At 38.5% G+C, this 20,765-nt stretch overlaps 1 protein-coding gene across 1 annotated transcript in view; it reads left to right on the top strand.

The window, feature by feature from the left end:
* The first annotated feature begins 5,032 nt into the window (after positions 1 to 5,032).
* LOC145445771 (dynein axonemal heavy chain 6-like) overlaps positions 5,033 to 20,765 on the top strand; it is a 71,257-nt gene continuing 55,524 nt past the window's right edge. Inside the window, exons 1-19 of the mRNA XM_080323905.1 lie at positions 5,033 to 5,055; positions 6,116 to 6,314; positions 6,765 to 6,847; positions 8,179 to 8,277; positions 8,543 to 8,761; positions 9,728 to 9,882; positions 11,200 to 11,397; positions 12,594 to 12,738; positions 13,224 to 13,315; positions 13,404 to 13,508; positions 13,737 to 13,860; positions 14,614 to 14,714; positions 14,890 to 15,022; positions 16,016 to 16,073; positions 16,915 to 17,044; positions 17,744 to 17,918; positions 18,103 to 18,230; positions 18,940 to 19,084; positions 19,898 to 20,152. Of these exons, the coding sequence (XP_080180031.1) occupies positions 6,170 to 6,314; positions 6,765 to 6,847; positions 8,179 to 8,277; positions 8,543 to 8,761; positions 9,728 to 9,882; positions 11,200 to 11,397; positions 12,594 to 12,738; positions 13,224 to 13,315; positions 13,404 to 13,508; positions 13,737 to 13,860; positions 14,614 to 14,714; positions 14,890 to 15,022; positions 16,016 to 16,073; positions 16,915 to 17,044; positions 17,744 to 17,918; positions 18,103 to 18,230; positions 18,940 to 19,084; positions 19,898 to 20,152 (2,490 nt within the window). The 5' untranslated portion in view covers positions 5,033 to 5,055; positions 6,116 to 6,169. The remainder of the gene's footprint in view (positions 5,056 to 6,115; positions 6,315 to 6,764; positions 6,848 to 8,178; positions 8,278 to 8,542; positions 8,762 to 9,727; positions 9,883 to 11,199; positions 11,398 to 12,593; positions 12,739 to 13,223; positions 13,316 to 13,403; positions 13,509 to 13,736; positions 13,861 to 14,613; positions 14,715 to 14,889; positions 15,023 to 16,015; positions 16,074 to 16,914; positions 17,045 to 17,743; positions 17,919 to 18,102; positions 18,231 to 18,939; positions 19,085 to 19,897; positions 20,153 to 20,765) is intronic.

Raw genomic sequence — 20,765 nt, 5'->3', positions numbered from 1 at the left:
CAATGGGGCGCCAATATCTACCGCTACACTTCAAATGGCATCAGATATAGCGATTGGTGATAGAAACCAGATACTTAACACATTCTCTTAACAGCTTGACAGTGCACTACTGCACAAATCAGCTCGAACTCGATTTGCCGAATGTGACAAAGACGATGCTTCTTTCTATTTGAATGCATGTATTGCTGCGATATAAGGCTACTGTTTATCACACTAGGACTGTGCATTGTGTGCAACTTCCAACTCTAATTATTGATCAATAAGTTAATTTTTGAATAGCGTTAATTTGAATTAGGGGTCTAACTGGCTTTGACACGTTAAAAGCCATACTCAGCCGCCGTGAGGCCATTGGCGTGGATTTTTGCAACTTAACGAGTTTTACCATAGAGCAGTGGTTCCCAACCTTTTTGTCTTTATTCCCCGCTTCAGATTTATTCCGAGCCTCCATTCCCCACCAGGCCCGTAACAGCACTTCGTCAGGCCTTCCAAAAAACGTTGATCTTGGGCCCCCACAAGGTGATAAACCTAACTTCTGGGGGACGAAGCCCCCCCCAGAACCCCATCAGCCCCGCTGAGCCTGTACGCTTTTTTCCCGCTACTTATCAGTTACATTGGGTATACTGTTTAGTGCGTCGCCTTACTTACAACAAACGCGCGAAGCGCGAAAATTTTATATAGTTCGTGTATGAGTCGGTAAATATGATCGGGAATTGCAGATATTTTGTTATCAATTTTTTATCCCCCCTCTGCTCACGTAATCAGATTTACCGGTACAACTGAGTGAGGCGTGTTGGAAAAGGTAGGGCCCCGAAATAAGAATTAAACATTTTCAGGCGGACCCGTTGGTATATTGAATTCATTACATTATGCTATTTCGTGACCTCCTATAGCTGCTATGTCAAAAGATATGGAAATAGCCCAAACTAAAAAGCACACATGATTTCAAATTGGTATTGCTTTACTGGCAATTAATTTTTCCCTGCGGGATGGCATTTGTCCTGTGGCGTTCAGTTCGCCAGGACAGGAATATATTTGGCGCCAGCCATTTAGCCGCCAATGGACATGGATAATTAAACATATATGTATATTGTATAAGTTTTCGGTCACCACAAGGCCATTCCTTCTCGGCCAAGGTCTTCTCGCTGCTGATCGTTCTGGCACACTTCTCGGAGTTACATGCTACAGGGCCTTGGTGCGTCGTGGCGCAGTAATCGCCGACGACGAAGTCTACATTTCTATAAATTTGCCGTATTTTCGTGGGGGAAGGGTACCGAATAATCAGACATTCGGCAATATTAGATCGCGCACCCAGCGCGAATGATTTTTGATAAAGTGGCATAAATTTCCAAAGAATACTTCAATTTATGTTAATTCACGAAATAATTTTGGGCCTCTTCGAGCTCCTTCCCCCTAATTGGGTGGTTTGGGGTGCGGCAGTTACGGTCCTGCTCCCAACTACCCAGCACTTTTGTCATCGCAAAGCAGCTATCCGCTGGTTTGACTACACAAGACACACAACCAATGTTCCCTCTAATTTTTGACGAGTCTGCGCACACTTACCAACTTACTGCTCAGACCCTTGGACAACAGTGCGTAACGACTTGAAAAAATGTCGTTACTTCGGATTTTTTGTGCGCAACCTAGATTTTCTGTGCGCAGACACCGCGTCAGCACTACGCATTTGCGCACGTGCGCAGCTTAGAGGGAACATTGCACACAACCACACCAGTACGCAGGACGATCGCCTTTAGCTGCAACATAAAACGTATTGTGAACCGTTACCAGTTACGCTCAAAATTTTGCGAAAGCCTTATTTCACGTCAAACTAGTCATGCTGGATGCGTTTGTGACGCCATGATTGGCCATCCAGAGTTAAAAATGTGGTTTTGTGAACAACACGCAATAGAATTTTCGATACATACATTTCAGAGCAGTTCACTGATAACGGTGATTGCGCATGTGTCTCCGTGAATATGTAGACTGTCCTAAATATCATTTTGAACAAATGCGTCTATTCCCCACCAGAAATGATTGAATTCCCCACCAGTGGGGAATTCCCCACCGTTTGGGAACCACTGCCATAGAGTGTCCTAAATGGTATGGGCACAGCGAAATTGGACGGCGCACTGCATGTCATACTTTCCATTTGGACAAAGGAAATGCCAATAGAAATATACATTTTATGCTGCTCATGGCCCTGGAACCCTCCACAAACAGCCTCGAATTTTGCGTAGTAAAGCTTAACGTGGCATTGGTGAGTGTTGGCGACCCGGGTTCAAGTCCCGCCGTCGGAGGTTATTCTGGGATCCTCAACCCCCGTGTCACTGTTACTACATCGCACAAAATTCCAGTAAAAAAGACCAGATAAAGAAAGAAAAGAGCAACAAATGGCTATGAAGAAAGATTAACATCGAAATAAACTGCGACATCGGGCAACTGTAGGCCGAGGTGGATGTCAGATTAAGAGACCGCAGCAACTTCTGCTCGTTTCGGCATTCTCCTATTTGTTCATTACACCGGGTTATTGTTAGGGCTGGGCAAAATCCAGTACCTGAGTGATTCGATTCTGAATCACGTAATATACTTCAAGTCGAGTCGGGTAATCGAGAGTCACTCATTATGACGTCACAAGAGGATGTATCTATGTCGAAGTCCAAATAGGAACCTTTTATGCCTCCTCAAAGAACGTAATGCCTGTTATCCATCACATTAAAGATACTTTGGTATTTTTTCGACCCGATTTCATTGCAATTCTTAACAATTTTGTTGGATGATAATGACTTCGGAAATGTGTTATTTCCACTAACGTTCGTAGCTTTAAACTGTGCCTGGTATGCTCAAACACGGCCAATCAAGGTTTCACGGCTTCCTCAGTGGAAAATAGTATCAGAACTATAATTCTCGTCAGTAAATTAACTTTCAGTTACGAGGACCGTAAAATTTCAGTACTCGAAAAGATCGTCTTTTACTACTCGACTCGAATCATTAAAATTACTACTCGATTCAGATTCGAGTACTCGAATCATTTTGCCCGGCCATTGTGTGTCTTGTATATGCCATTTTACATTGTGTGTTTGTCTTGGATTGGACAGATGAAAAATATAATCTAACGAATATTGAAAGCTTTCCACAGGTCCGGCATATTTGATTTGACCGCCTCATCATCATCCACATCATCATTGGTTTATTAGCAATTTTCTCAGTTCAATACACCACAAAAAATGCGATACAATGAAAAGAAAGGAAGATGTCGAAGCGACTTGGAGTTGTCTATGGAATCAGACGGTTGCCCGACATATGAGCAATTGAGCATGCGACACAATGGAAAACGACAGTTCAGCATGGAGCACATGCGTCACTTCAGCATGCGACTGTATAACCCAAACACTTACCCTAACCCGAAACATAGCCTAACCTAACCTAACCTAGCCTAACCTAACCTAAAGCCTAACCCTAACCCAACCATAAATCCAACCCTAACATACCCCTAACTAGGGTTACCATATTTCAGCAACCCAAATTCGGGACACTCTTTAGCGCTCACTACTAGATTTGAAATTGGATTATGACGTCACACTAACAACACTTTGCTCATAGGCCCGAGGTTGTCACGGTCCGGTCCAGGAGTATGTGGCTGTGTGTTGTGTAACCGGGACCGAAAGCACATGTTTTAGCCCCATCCCGCCCAAATAAACAATGATTTTGAGCCCACACTATGGGGTAATCGATGCAACTTCTGGGCGACTCCGCCTCCAATTTGAAAATGTTCCGTGGCCCAGATCAGAATTTTACAATATTAAGCTGCCGAAGGCAGCATAGCGAGAAAAACTAATAGCTACGCCCGTAAGGGCGTAGTACAGAGTTTACGCAATGGATCCACCATAGTTCTTGTTCAGATTTAAGACATGATATATTATATACATTTAAGATATTATATATATTGGTTGGAATTTAGTGAACAAGACATTCTGGTGTTTTAGCCAAAGGATCTTCATCCGTAAGCTGTCATAGGCGCGCTTGACCCTACCGACAAGAATTCAAAGCGTGGGTGTTTTGGGTAGATATTATGTAACATAAAATCTGTGATTATATAGGATAAAGAGTTCTTATGGGAAGATAAAGTATAGATAAAGGTAAAGTCATAATAAGGAAATAAGATTAACAAAATAATTTATAGTATAAGCAGAGGGTAATAATATAGTTGCATGGATATGACTCAGTCCAAAGCTACTCTACCATAGCATCTCACGTCGTCAGGGGTAGTAAAGATATAGGTAGGGCGTATTAGCCACTGAGCCTCTCCTTTTCTGTAGCAAATGCCGGTAATGCTTACGGCAGAGGGATTATAACAATTTTGAGTGAGTTTAAATAAATGAACTTGTATGGGGGGTGAATTTATACGAAAATGGTTGATTTCAAATCGTATTTTAACATACTTCTAATTCGAAATCAGACAAAAGCAATACATTTTTGAAAAGAACTAGTTTCATACTTTAGGATTCTGCAATAAAAAAATTGGAAAATTTTGTTAGTTCAGCAGTACCTTACGGCCTTAAAAAGCGGGACGTTTGGCTGACTGGTCGGGACGCCGGGACAAGACGTTAAAAAGCGGGACAATCCCGCCTAAAACGGGACGTATGGTAAGCCTACCCCTAACCCTTAATTTATCCCACATGCTCATTGCTGATGTGTCGCATGCCAAATTGTCGCATACCGAAGTGTCGCATGCTCATTTGTCCACGGACCGAATCAGACACCCACCTTGGCCTAGGCCTATCTGTTCATTGCCTCTCATTTGCGCATTGTATAATGTGTGTCTTGATTATATTTGCAATCCGACAATTACGAGTACGATTGGGCTGACGAAGAATTCAGTACTCTTCAGCATTGTTGTTCGATGAACTGGATCCAGCAGACATTGTATTCGGGCGTCTATGGTTGCGATATTCCAAATTATGTCCCCAAGATGGCGTTCACCATGGTAACGAAACCAGCTGGCTTGATGCGAAGGCGCATGTAGCAAAATTCGTTCTTGTTAAAGCAACAAACTAACAGGTATAGATATTGCAGTTTCGCTGGAAACGTTCAGTTTGAGTTATTACCGTATTCAATGAGTCGTAATATTTCTAGCTATCAGCCATCTCGATTTTATTAGCATGTCATTACGCGTAAAAGGCGTGTTCTGAAGTCTGAGAAGAAACCGTGTCGAAACGTAATGGTGAAGTCAATCTATGAAAATCTAGTGCTGTATAATACTTGACCGACTTGGAAAACTAGATCATTCTTGATTTCAGATTGAACTTATTAGTGCGAAACGCCATTAACATAATTCTAATTTTTCTAATTTATTCTAATTTATTCTAATCTAATTCTAATTTAATTCTAATTGCCTTATAATAGATTCAAAAAAGCCCTACTTGATCACCTCTTGTCGTTACACTAACACTGTTGCCCTACCTCGCCCAGACATTGCTTCATTGATCATTTGCGACCATTGTTTTATTTTTTTTCTATTTTCCTTCAACTAAACATTTCTTTACAGCCAGACTGTTCAGAGTCAAGTGTACCTGTTTGATGCTGGTGTGATCAGACTAGATGACCTTCACGGTCTTATCGATCAATCCTATCTAATACCGAATACTGTGCACGCATATTTTCTGTACCACCATCACTGCCGTTTGTTATGTATTTTGGTTCGATGAAAATAAAGACTCTCTCTCTCTCTCTCTCTCTCTAATCAAATTTTTGAAATGTTTGTAGGCTACGGAATGCTATCAATTTCTAGTTTTACTGAAAATGCTACAGGAGACCTACATAGTTCACAACGAGCCTACCTTGATGCACGGACCTTTGCCATTCTCATGCTTATTAGAATAAACCCTGATTTGGTGTGAATTGAACTTGATTGTTGTTGTATTTCTTCTCTATTTCAGAATTTTTTGCAATCTAAGGTTTTTTGTATGCAGTACGGTAATTCTAATTCTGATCTAAATTAAAAAAAAAATTGTGTAGCTATAAATCTAATTCTAATCTTATTTCGAAAAGCTGAAAAGTTTCTATTCTTGTCCAACTACAATGCAGTAATAGTAATCAGTCCTTTTATGTTATATCACAGTTTTAAAAATGGAAAGCTATTAGAACAACCAAGTCCATCTATCAGTAAAAGAATATGGCGGACTCTGGTCCGGACCTGCTGCAACTAAGTGGCATGTCTACCGCTTTCCAAAACGCAAACCCTACTCCCTCTGCCGGATTAAACGGACATTTTACAAATTCCCGAATGGATACAAGTCATTCAAGGCGACCCACAACAGGTACGTTACTAGAGGCAGGAAATAATAAAGTAGGCTACTTCAAGTAGGTTTTGCCAAGTCATAAGGTTCCGTGTCCCGAGTCAATTGTACTGTTATAGTTTTGACCCGAGTCAAGTCGAGTCATTTTGAATATACCACCAAGTCAAGTCCGAGTCCAAGTCATGGTTCAAAGGTTTGGGTCCGAATTACAGCGTTGAGACTCAAGTCGAGTCATTTTCCATTTTTGAGATGACTCGAGCCGAGTCGAGTCAACGAAAAATTGTGACTCCAGTCCGATTCGAGTTGAGTCATGTCTCGAATTGTTACAACCCTGGAAGTAGTCACTAAATATAAGACATTACTTCTACTTCTACTTGAGATAGATTTGTACCTGTATTTGTAAAACGAATATGCCAGACTCATTTTATGATGGTATTGATAATGATGGCCTGAACTTTTTATTGCATTTAGTCAATTCTGGAATAATCGTACCTCAAAATGCAATCAACTCGGAAGCTCTCACGGCTCGCTTGATTTCAAGAGCTCCCATGCAGGTAAGGTGACACCAGACAATGTTTAGCAAATGATTTAGGTTTAAGAATAAATTTTGTGATATTTAATTGTGATGTTGTGTTGTTGTGTTGTGATGTCTTGAAGTCAACTATTGTAAAGGCTAGTGAGCTGTTGATATAATTTTTGGAAACTTATATGCATGCACCACATACAACTCTCCTTAGTCATAAACAATTATAAAGTTCGACGTACGAAATGCATGTAATGTTATTTCGATTGAATAATATATTCAAATTGAAATAAACCCGAATATTTTCGGCTGACAAACCTAATCGTCAGTTTCTAGTGAAGAATTGATACGATTATTGATAAACAATGTTCTTTCCAATTCCCAACTAATCACTGATGATTACCCCTGATGAGTATCAGCTGACAATATTTGGGTTTATTCTTTATTTCAATATCAATATATTATTCAGTTGTATATTGAAGTTCTGTACCTCCAATAGTCTTCAAGATTACTTCAGTAAAAAGTAGATCTTGCACATAAAAAATTGATATATTTTGTAAGATTTGATGAAAAATAAATCACAGAATCATAGGATTTATTTCTTACAATATAACACTGCTGAGGGCATCTTAATTCATTGGTGAATGTGATAATTCTGTGTTTATTTCAAGTAGTGTAATAACGAATATTATCAAGTAGTTGATCTTTAGTCATTTAGACGCAACTATAGCCTATTGTACATTAGGGTTTTTACTTCAAATTTTACTGAGTATTCGATAAAATTGGTACCGTAGGTTGGTCAAAGAAAACACTGCACACCAAATATGGCTCAGTTCCAACTTGTAGAAGCGAAGCTATTGGAGTTGAAAAAATTTGAATTAAAAAAAATTCTTTCAAAATTTACTGGAAAAACCTCATGAGTTGGTTAGGTTGTCTAGAAAAGCATAGTAAATTTGGCTCCATTCCAACCAGTAAATGCCAAGTTATTATGGTCAAATTTTTGGCTTTGAGAAAAATAGAATTTACGGTACGATATTCTTTACGTCGTAATGGTAGATCTACCCACCGTAAATACTATTATTTGAAATTCAAAATTTGGATCATCAATAACTCCGTTTCTACAGGTTGGAAATGAGTCGAATTTGGTGTGCAGCATTTTTAGCCAACGTAATAACAATTTTATCAAATAGCCAGTACAAGTTGAAGAAAAAAGTTAATTTTGAACAACCCTATTGCTCCTGTCATTGATACTGGGTATTTGAATAATTGTAATGTACCTGACCTTAACATAGTCCATCACTCCCTCCTTGTGTGTTGGCACTATTGCAAATATTAGTAGTCTTTGAATATCTTCTATTGCAGGCTCAAGGCCGACAATCATTGACCATGGGATTCCGAAGAGTGACGAAAGCGCAGAGAGTTACTCGCGACAGACAGAGAGGAATACAGTTGGAACCTTTGGTACATAAGATGCTAGATTCCCGGATTCATTTCCTTGCGTACACCAGTTGTGATAGAATTGCACGTGATACATTTCTTATGTTAGGCTGCATTGCTTACCGGTGAAGTTAATGTAGATGAAAAATATATTGGTATCTCAAGTTACATTCGAGACTTGATTGGATATTATGAAATTCCGAAGCGCAATATAATTACAATATAGCATTTATAACTATAATTTCGGTATATATGTAGGCAACATTAGGATTATTGTTGTTAATTGCAGCCTGCACTGGCAATGTTTCAATCCCACAACCAACCGTCGTACATCCAAGAGCAGAATAAGCTTTCCTTGATCAACCAAGGCTGGGAGCCGCCGCAAACCTCTAGCAGTGTCGCAGTTGACGGCCGTGACACTACTGCATCTAGAAAGCGATCGATCGATGGCGGACCATCTACTTCCAGGGCAGGAGTACCGCAATACAAAGTACAACTTCCAAAGCCGGTATGTAGGATGCTGTACCAAATTGTAGAGAGTTGCGGTCATTATGATTTCATTTCAATCAAAGTTGATATACAATGTTCTTTCCAATTTTCTACTAGTTGCTGATAATTACTCCTGACGAGTGTCAGCCGGAAATATTCGGGTTCATTTCAATATCATTTACTAAATTGCATATAGAAGTTTTGTACCTCCAAGAAGCTCTTAAAATCGAATATTAGCAGACATCTGATGTCATGAATCTTGGTAATTTTTTTCCTCATGCCCCCTTACATCAGAAGATGAATTGTCTCGATATCACTCTTTGTGTGTTGAATATTTTAAAGTCCATCCTGTTTGGAATCAGCTCATCTATGCATGTGCCAAAATTTAGGAGATTTGAAAAGGTAATGGGGAAATCATCAGAATTCTAGGTTTGGAATGGCCAATAAAGGTGGACATTTGGCCGTCGTCGAACAACATTTTCGATTTCCTGTAAAATGAGGACAAATCCTCCTAAAAGAGATCGTAATCCTAAGTTCCACGTGCCTATTACTAAAATAAAATAAGTTGATCTTCAATCGATATATTGGGATTTTGCTGTAGGAACTCGAAAAAGAGTGAGATTCTTACTTGTAATTAGATTACAATTAAAATTATAGCTACACAGTTTTTCCAAATTTGATTGGAATTAGATTTACTGAATTTGCAAGAACTTGGAAATTGCATTAAATTCCAGATTAGAAAAAATGCGCCAAAAATCATGTTCCATTCGTGCAAATCAGAGATCGTTCTTATAAGCACGAGAACGTCTATACACCGAGGTTGGCTCGTTTTGCACTATACATTTCTCCTGTAGCATTTTCAGGAAAACCAGGAATTAGATAATAAATATAATCAGATCATAAAAAATTTCGCAAATTTCATTAGAATTAGATTATCGGCATTTCGCTCTAATTAGCCTAATCAGAGTCTTTAAACCATATTCAGGTGCTGTCACCGATTCCACCAAAGCCAGCCAAGAGCAGACCAGTGTCCAGGAGCTATCCGTCCAGACAAGGCAGACGAAGATTCCGATCCATCGAAGATGTCGTAGCGGCAAATATCAACGATCCAATTGAAATCATTTCCCTTGTCAGAGAAAAGTAGGTCGCCGAGTTTGTTCGTTGTAAAACCTCATTTCGCAGACTAAAAAGACTAGTTTTACTGGAAAGTTTTCGCTCTTTTAACCAAAACTGAGCCTTGAATACTTACTTGCTTACTAACTTACTTACTGAGAGGTAATTTATCAATGAAAATTAGAGTTTCGATATCATTATCCACTGCAGAGGGCTGTAAACCAGGATTGTAACCAAGTCACAAGTTAATCTCACTTTTATAGTTTGACTCGAGTCAATTCGAGTCATTTTCAATTCGTCACCGAGTCAAGTCCGAGTCCAAGTCAGTGAGCAGAGGGTCGAGTCTGTGTCATAGCGTTTTGACTCGAGTCCGAGTCCTAGTCATTGTGTTCAGTTTGGAGTTCACTCTGGTTCAAACCACTTTTTTCAACTCTGCTCGAGGGATATAGAATAGCTCGCATTCATAATATCGTAAGTTTCCTCAGTCCTAACACTTTCTGGCCGTATTTTCCAAGTATCAGGGCTGATAGACGAAATACCATGATGTGTTGACTTTACTATCCTACTAATGAAGTGTATGTCTTGGCCGTCCTAGTCTCGAGTCATATGATTTGGTTTGAGTCATGCTCAACGACTCGAGTACAAGTCAAGTCAATACACAATTTGACTCGAGTCGAGTCATTTTACGTGTTTAAAAAAAAATGACTCGAGTCAAGTCATGACTTGAGTCATTACAACCCTGCGTTATCGTATCAACCCTGACTATTTTGATCACCCCTGATATCTAGCTTTGAAAGTGTGCACTGGGGCTGTTCAGAAAAAAATTTTGCTTCAGATTTCACTTGCTACTTGATAAAACTGTTAGGTCGGTGAAAACAACGCTGCACACCAACTTTGGCTCAATTCCAACCAGTAGAAGCGATTTTCTTGCAGTAGAAAGTTTTGATTTTATCATCAAAAAACAAAAACAAAAAAATTTTCAAAATTTTTCTGTCCACCCCATAAAATTGTAAGGCTGTCAGTAGAGATGATGCATACCAAATTTGGCTCAATTCCAACCACTAGAAGCGAAGTTATTGCAGCAGAAAAATTTCCAATTCCATGATTTTATAATAAATAATAATTAAAGAATTAGCCACCGTAAATACTATTTTATTCTAATCCAAATTTTTCTGCTGCAATAACTTTGCTTCTACTGCTCGGAACTGAGCCACATTTGGTGTGCAAGCGTTGTTTTCACCAACCTAACAATTTTATCAAGTAGCCAGTGAAATCTGAGGAAAGAGGTCCGTTTTTTAACAGGCCCAGTGTGCACCGTTTTGACATATTCTTTTATTATCCCAGCAAAACGCTCGGATTCCTGTACATGACTCCGCGCGCGGACCGATCGTCCAACGACTATTCCCCCTACAATCTGAAGATCGTGACTCACGACAATATCAAACCTGACGACTACATGACCATCAGCAACGAGGGCGTCACCAGAATTTACGACGGAGACACAGAGTTTACAGAGCTGGATCGCTGGGAGCAGGAGTACAAGTACATAAATTTAGCTCTTTAGAACTAGGAACAGTTGGTTGAATTTCATAATACATTATGATTCCTGAAAAGGTTATAATCAAGTCACAAGGCTTCGAGTCACGAGTCAATCACACTTTCATAGTTCTGACTCGAGTCATTTTTAGTTCACCACCGAGTCAAGTTCGAGTCCAAGTCAGCAAGCAGAGGGTGTAGTGCGAGTCATGGTATTATAACTCGAGTCTGAGTCTAAGTCATTACGTTGGCTGCTCAGTTTCCAGTTAAAGTCTTCTTGAAACCACTTTTGATAACTCTGTTTAGTGATATCGAATGGTTCGCATTTAAAATATACTAATTTTCCTCACTTTTATCAGTTTCTGGTCGCGTTTTCAAGTACCAGTGCCAATAGATGAAATCCCACTAGTGTGGTCACTTGACTAGTCTTCGAAATTACAATGAAATGACGGTCTTGGCCGTCTGACACTCGAGTCATATAACTTGGTCTGAGTCACGCGCAACGACTCGAGTCCCAGTCGAGTCAATACAGAGATTGACTCGAGTCGAGTCGTTTCCATATTTTGAGAAAATGACTCGAGTCATCGGAAAATCGTGACTCGAGTCGGACTTGAGTCGATTCATGACTCGAGTCATTGTAACCCCGGTTGTGGTATTCATACCAATAACATTCGTTTGATTTATTGTGCTCAGAGCAGACTTGGACAACCAGATAATTCTAATTGGACTCATTTGAGCGAAATGTCAGTAATCTAATTTCAATCTAATTTGTGAAATGTTTGGATTTTCTCATTTGAATTCTTGTCTAATTTCTGGTTTTACTGAAAACGTTATAGGAGATTCGTATCGTGCGGAACAAGCCAAGCTTGTTGTACAGACATTTGCCTTTCTCGTGTTTATGAGCATAAAATCTGGTTTGATATGAAGTGCACTGTATTTTGGATATATTTCATTCTAATTTTCTGCAAATTCAATAATTCTATTTTGAATATTAAAAAAGGGGTCAACTATAATTGCATTTCTAATCTAATTTAGAAAAACTGATAATATCTTGTCTTGAAGATCTCTACTTGTACCTGTAGTTGCGGTGTTACCTCCACTTCTACTTCAAGAGCATCACTAAATACTTTGACCTCCTCTAATTGTGTCAATAAATATTTTATAGTGGAAAAAGCCGCATAAAATTTTGCTATTCGTTTTAGATTCTACTGCAGACTCATCAAGATACCGGCGTTCAAGCTCTTCAGAAAATGGCGCTCGTTCATGGTTTGGAGGACGAACGTGACGAGGCACAAAACGGAAAGGCGCCGTAAAGCTCTCCAAGAAAACCTTTTCCTGCTCAACGACGTATGCTGTTTTCATTTCACGACGTATCATTTTCATAGCATCGTGCATAATCGATCCTCTACAGGGCTGGGCTGTAACCAAGTCACAAGGTTCCGAGCCACAAGTCAATCTCACTTATATAATTTTGACTCGGGTCAAGTCGAGTCATTTTCAATTCACCACCGAGTCAAGTCCGAGTTTAAGTCAGCTAGTAGATTGCGATAGTGTCATAGCGTTGACTCGAGTCCGAGTCCAAGTCATTATGTTCACTGTTTGAGTCATGCACAATGACTTGCGTACAAGTCGAGTCCATACAGAAATTGACTCGGGCCGACTCATTTTACGCATTTGCAATTATGATTCGAGTCAAGTCGAGTCAACCCTGATTGACCACAAAGAATATAATTCTAGCACTCTATCACATTGTGTCCATATAAGGCACGATAGCTAACACATATTATCGTGAGATCAAATCAATTATCGCAACTACCTCATCATCATTACAGTCGCTGAGACCGGCCTTACTGAACGTACGAGAAATGTGCTACAGAATCGCGGACATGGGACTATGTAGAATAGAAAAAGGACACACTTACAAGTGGGTGGATATATTGTGACATTCCGGTTCACAGATTGTCGGTGAAGCATGTGAACTGTATCAACCTTATTTCTTTTTCTCTCCACAGATTGCACCATTTCAGTCAGATTCAATTCCAGCAGCTTCAAGAAGTCCAGGTCAGACTGGGCGAATTCCGCGATCTCGTGAAGGAAGTGGTCAGAAGTGCTTGCAGGTTAGCAGATATCTCTATGAAATATAATAGAACACCTTCTACATTCTTCTGTACCTCCAAGAAGCTGTTATTCAATTTTATAATGAAGTTCTACACCTCCAAGAGTCTTAAAAATCTATATATTTAAAATCTGTTTCTATCATAAAAGAGATGCAAACTGATCCTCTTCAAAATCTAAATTCTAGTGATGCAGTGAAATTGTACTAATTTTCATTCCTTGTTATTCAGAACTGCATTGCTAGAAGCCGGATTCACACCCGATGATTACTTTTACGATCTTGAGAGCCCCGGTCAGTATGGCGAAGACGGCATGGTAGCGCCAGGGACCGCCGCCTCTTCTATGATGATGCAGGTATGCGTTTCACCTTGTTGCCCTTTACCTGATGGACAAGGACACCATATGTCCTCTTTTTTTCAATAAAACCAAAATGTCCGCCAAGGACGCCCAAATGTCCTGGTTCTTTGTTCATCATCGTCCTCTTTTATTACGTTGATTGTTAGGCGAGTACATTGAGACAACCCAAAAAAGTCATATCGCACGAAAAAGCATGTGAAAAATGGTTTATAATGGTAGGATGCGAAGATTGACTAAAAACTGGTTAAGTCGACCTAAATTGGATGTGGAAACCAGTTTTTAGATGCCATCTCTTTTTTTTAATCAACCTGCTAGCGATCACCAGTTTCTTGAAAATATATCCCGTTTAAATGTCTGTTAATGCTCCTTGTCAAAAGTGTCCACTTTCTCGGGTCTCAAAATATGGTAACCCAACTATTTCCACATCCTGAGTGTTTATCTAAGAATCATTGAACAATGATCATTCATTTTTGTGGACTTACTGATAAAAGAGGAGTTTAGATTAATATCTTTAAGTACAGAGTTGTGACTCTGCAATAACGTATATCGTGCTGCCTATAAATTGGATCAAACTGAAAAGGTCACAAGCACCAATATTGTTTGTGTGTGCAATGAACAAAGCAATCTTTTTGTCGAATTAGGGGGCGTTTTCCACCTGGTTTGTTGCCGGAAAAATAGTTTGGGAAACTCTGGCGTACATCATGTGAGCCAACGATTTATCGATTTTCATATATGTTTTGGATTTTTCAGACTAATATGGACGACATCTACGGTGACGCACCAGATAAAATGACATATACAGAACAGGCGAATAAAAGGTCGCACTGCAGGCGCCTTACGAGCTTCATAAGGTATGATATATGGCTTGAGTGGACAACATCAAGCCATGCAGTTTACCAGCATCTCAGTTATCAAACTAGTACTGAAAAAATATATGACATTCATATTAACGATGAAGATATATATCTAAAAACAGCTGAGATCCATAAAGAATTTATTTCCTTTGATGCTACTGTTCATTCGCAGACTCGCAGACTATCTGATTGTGAATACGATGCATGTGTTGGCCGTTAATTCCGTTTCCACCTTGCTCAATTACCTGACGGAACAGTTGAAGCAGACGCCGTTGGATGACGCCATCATGAATTGGACCGAACAAGTAAGCTTCGAAACTTCATTAATCTTTCACAAACTCCAATCGAGCTTGCACAATGCACAATCTAATAAATTTTCAAAATGTGCAACTAGAACTAGAATTACTCACTTTTAAATATCCACAACTAGAATTAGAACAACTCAAAAACCAGTAGTTGGTTGACTGTCTGCTAACTAGATTTGTAGTTTGTACAGTACAAGTCTGTTTGATGCACCCCTGACTTGGGAATTTTTATGTTGATATTATATTTAGCAGTTCCTTATATATATGTATGTCAGTTAAATCTACAGGCCCTATAAAATAGGTTGGAGATTTTTATCATTGTATAATATGTCACGATGAATGATGAAGCAATCTGGCATTTGATCTCCTCTGCGATATTTTTATTGATCCTATCTTGTTACCTATTTTTGTGTGTGAGCTCTGGAATAGCGTATCAAGTTTCAAAGCAATGGTTGATTTTGTTTTGTTACAGTCTCGTTATCTAAACATGTACTCAATTGTCCAGTGACTCGGAACATTTATTCAATTGTAGAAAATCCTACTCACACCATGAAGCACAAAAACCATTTATATGAAATATGCTTTTTATTGTTGTCTGCATATGCAACTGTGCATTACCTATAGAGTGTTTTCATTCAATCTGTTTTATTTTCAAATAAAATATCTCTGGTGCCACTCAATCGTATCATAAGAACAGCAGTGTAGTCTGTATTTCTTGGCATATTGTTATTAACCTTTGATTGAATTGGGTAGCCATCGATTGATTGCTGGGAATTTGGAGTACTTAATATTTTAAATCACATTAGCTTTTTAAATATACACAAAGTCTTTTCAGTAAGTGGAATGAATTTTCCATGCATCTCGTTTTCAAACGTGGTGAGTAGCGAAATGCTTGTGCTGTTAGGAGGGCTCACTCCTCATGTGGCTTTAAGATACAACTGCTGAAGGGGTTGTGTTCTTTGACTACTTCGACCACATCTGCTCGTTTTGTAGATTGAAGAAGGGCCGAAGGAGGAAGAAACAAAGGCAACCGCTATAAGTCCGGTGGCAGGTATGTTGTCATTCCTTGCATTACTCTAATCACGTATTATCGTGTATTGGTTGCATCGGTGAACTTTGTGCAACTTTGTAAACGTCATCTGTCTTGTGCAAATAGTTGCTGTAGGCTGGTGATAAACAGCAACAAAATGACCTATCTTGAAAATAACATCATTATTATTCCAAAGCCAATTCTGTAGCTGCATTTCTCGAAATACGCGGTCGTGTCTTGAAAATCCGCACCGTCGATTTGATACGATTGCCGAAAATCCATCTCCACAAAGATATGTGGGGGCTAATGTAATATTAACGCGTAATGCTTCCGACGATACCGTTGGGTCTGATCGCAACGTATATGGCACCGATATATATGAACATATGCACTTCTAACGGTCAACTTAATCATTTCTATCTAGCAACTCCCAACAAAACAACAAAACATCTCTAAACAGCAATCTGTTTGCATCAGTAGGCTATTGACAATTTCGCAGTCAAAATGAGTTTGCACAGTAGAATATCTCGTCTCAGACGGCCATTCTGTTTATGTGCATCCTGAAGTTTTTATGCAGCAAAACTGCCTTGTGATTTCTCCAATTTAAAATATACAATTTAGGTTATCAACCAACCATCTTCCAAAACGTAGAGGATTCGTTGGCCCCCTAAAAATGCTTCGCGGATCTCCGGTTGAGAATTTAACAAAGATACATACAACAGTCGTATCACCAAAGTTGATGCAACCAACTACAATAAAAAATCACGAATGAAATCATTTCTTCATATTTTTCTCCGGGTTATACTCTTATCTACGAGAGACGTAAATATGTCACTAATAAATGTGCCACGCGATTTTCAAGGTCTCGAAGAAGATGAGGCCCCTGCGTTGCCTCCTCTCTTTCTTACGGAATTCAATCTGGAAGTGGCGAGCTTGTCTTTCACACCAAACTTGGATGATTTTCACGACGGTCTCGGAAAAGTCATTGAAAGGTATTCAGTAAATACTGTATTGGCCACTAAAATATACTCTATTACTTTGACGATCTCCGATTTTTTATTCTCAAAATTTTTTGTTATGTTACCGCAATTCGTGTAATTTGACCACTATCACTATTTGTACTTGTACTTGGTAGAAAATTTACGTTAATTCTAGTCCTAATTTAGCACCAAGTGTGACTACATTGACCGCCTCCGAATGTTTCGATATCATTTCTTATGATTAGGGCGATTTTTTTGCCTAAAAACAAAAGATTTTGACCTAAAAATGAAAATTTTACCATTTTTTGACCTTGAAAAACTTTTGACAGAATGTTGCCCTCATGTATGTAAATTAGGTGTTTTCGCACGAAATGTTTACAATTGTACACAATGTTAGAATTGTGTTTCATTCGACTGTTTATGATTCGCAATGAGCAGACAATGGGCCGTCTACAACGGTATGCTACAAGATGTAAAATGGAAAAGGATAAGTTCACCGACAGTGCAAACATCTACGATACAAACGAAATGCAAATTGCAAAATAATTTGGACTTTGTAAATTATTTTGACAATTTTTTGACCTAACGCTACAATTTTGAAAAAAAATTGGAAGTTTTTACATGTCAATAAAACCGCCCTACTTATAATATGATAAACTGGTGTCATGTCACCACGATTCGAAATTTGATAATATAATCTCGTCATTTCAGATTCCAAGACACAGTTCTGTCTGTGTCCAATCTGGTTGTGGACGGTTATTTCGACGCATTCACGCGGCCAATGATCAACAATAAGTTTGAAGACAAGACGTGCGGAGAAGGGCCTTCTCTGGGCGCCATGTTTGAGGACGATAGACATTTGCAAGGTCTTATCCTACAAATTAAGGTGAGTAGGCTTGTATGTTGTATTTCTTACCACTTCAGAAGTCAATTTAATTTCCAAGCACTTTGCAATTTGTGTTCAAAATAGGTATATTATATGCTGCATTTACAGTTTTAGTGTAACCTTATTTGTGTATAAGTTTGTTGCGATGCTTATACTGACGCATGTCTTGTTTTCATGGCCGCAGGATGCGTTGAACCAGGCTTTCAGGTCTTGCAAATTATACGCAAACACTCTCTCTCACATCCACGCGTTCTTCAAAGAAAACGAGACTCTCGATTTGGAAGATTTGAAGCAAACCGAGCACGACGTGACGTGAGTGCTTTAAAATTTTGCGACTTTACTATCTGTTCAGGACAATTAGAGGAAAATGACGGTAATCTAATGCTAATCTACTTTACGAAATGTTTCTTTGCTCTAATTCTAATTGTAGTCTAATTTGTGAAATGTTTTATACGCTCCAATTTTAATTATAATCTAATTATTGGCTGTGCGATTCAATGTATGCTTCATTATCCAAGTTTTTGCAAATTCAGTAATTCTAATTCTACTCATATTTGAAAAAAAAATGTGTAGCTATAATTCTAATTTTAATCTAAATTGGAAATAACTATGCATCCATAATTCTTATTTTAATCTAATTTGAAAATAACTCTGTAGCTATAATTCCAATTCCGCTCTAACTTTCAAAAAAACTTTGTAATGAACTATGATTTGATATAAGGGGAACTTGATTCCATGTACGGGTTTTCGTGAATTCCATAATTCTAACGTAATCTATAAAAAATGTGTAGATATAATTCTAATTCTAATCTAACTTGGAAAAGCAGAAAATTGTCTACCCAAGTCTGGACAGGGATTGCAAACCCGAGTTCGAATGGACATGTTTTTAACATGTTTTTAACATGTAATTGTAACTTTTTTTCATGTTTTGTCCGGGGTTACCTGGTGTCTTATTAAGCGGATTCGGCACTATTGTTTTGAAGACCATGCCCAACCATTGGAATCACTTTATTTCGCTTAGGTTCTTCTCGGAGTCTCTTGAAAAATACCACGGACAGGACAGGCAAGCGCGATCGATCAAAACAAAGAGAGAACTGGGAATGCTGTTGGTCGATGCGGATCAACTGAAGAAAAAGCTTATCCCGAATCCTCTGCGTTGTCTCGAGGTTGGTAGATTACTAGGGCGAGCGCTCCAATTCGAGTCAGCATAGATTTTTGAAGTGACAAAATGTTGGCACATTTGCAAGCTAAGTATAGTTTTTACCGATGAGAGATATGGTTTTGATACTTTTTTCGTATCGTGAGAACCTTGAAACCTTGGTTGGCTGTAATCTAATTCAGATCTAATTTGTGAAATGTTTCAATGCTCCAATTTTAATCTAATTTCTGGTTTTCTGGAAAATCCTACAGGAGACCTGTATCTTCATTTGATATGGTCTGAACTTGATTTTTGTTGCATTTCTTTCGGATTCGGAAATCGATATAATTTCCTGCTTTTTGCTTATTCGGTAATTCTAAATCTAATCTAATTTGAAAAAAAAACGTGTAGCTATAATTGTAAGTCTAGCTGTATTCTAGTCTGGAAAAAACTGTGTACCTTTAATTCTAATCTAATCTAATTTGTAAAAAACTGTGTAGCTATATTTCTGATTCTAATCAAATTTGAAAAAAAACGTGTAGCTATAATTGTAAGTCTAGCTGTATTCTAATCTGGAAAAAACTGTATAGCTATAATTCTAATTCTGATCGAATTTGGAAAAAAATTTGTAGCTATAATTCTAAGTCTACTTGCAATCTGATTTAGAAAAGAACTTGTAGGTATAATTCTAATTGTAATATGATTTGCAAAAACTGTAGCTAATATTCTAATTCTAATCTAATTTGCAGAAAACTGTGTAGCTATAATTCTAATTCTAATCGGATTATGAAAAGCCGAAAATACTCTACCCATCCAACTCTTCTTTATTGTAATACAACAGGCAATCAACGACTTGCTGCCTCGTCTGGCCAAAACCAACATGGACAAGATCATATCGGAAGCGCAAGACGCGCAGTTCCGTCTCGAGTTGGTCCCGTCCAACACCATGGAGTTTGTAGAAAGCTTGACCTTCCTCGACGATATTCAAGAACGCATCGAGCCTCTCGATCTGGAGTCTGGCGTGGTGGTTATGATGTATGATTTGATTGAAAAGTACAACGTTCCCACTCCGCCGGAAGATTTCGCCGTCTACAAGGTGAGGAGATAGACATTTAAAATTACTGAATGTTGTGTATATTTAGGTTTGTTCGAATATAACTTGTTTTTCTAGATTCCGGGGGTTCACTGATTACTATGGGTGTTCAAAAATGACTATTTTTCTCAAATTGTACTGGCTACTTGATAAAATTGTTAGGTTACCTAATGTAAGCCTACACACCAAATTTGGTTCAATTCCAGCCAGTAGCCGCATTGCTACAGAAGAAAGTTTCTATTTATTATGTAAAAATAAATAAACGAAAATATCAAAATTTTCAGATCATAACATGAAGGTGTTGGGTTGTCTATAGAAACGATATTCACCAAATTTGGTTCAATTCCAACCAGTAGTAGCGGAGTTATTGCCGTCGAAAAATTTGGATTTGATTTTAATAGTATTTACGGTGGGCACACTCATAATAAATAATTGAGGAATTGGTCACCGTAAATACTATTTTTCGACGGCAATAACTCCGCTACTACTGGCTGGAATTGAACCAAATTTGGCGAACATCGTTTCTACAGACAACCTAACTCCTTCATGGGGTGAACAGAAAATTTTGATATTTTTGTTTATTTATTTTTATATAATATATAGAAACGTTCTTCTC

This window comes from Botryllus schlosseri, chromosome 9, assembly GCF_051294905.1.
Source record: "Botryllus schlosseri isolate E-star chromosome 9, Bs_hap1, whole genome shotgun sequence".
NCBI classification, from domain to species: Eukaryota; Metazoa; Chordata; class Ascidiacea; order Stolidobranchia; family Styelidae; genus Botryllus; species Botryllus schlosseri.
The sequence above is the reverse complement of the archived record's forward strand: the minus strand, read 5'-3'. Positions and strand labels throughout refer to the sequence as shown.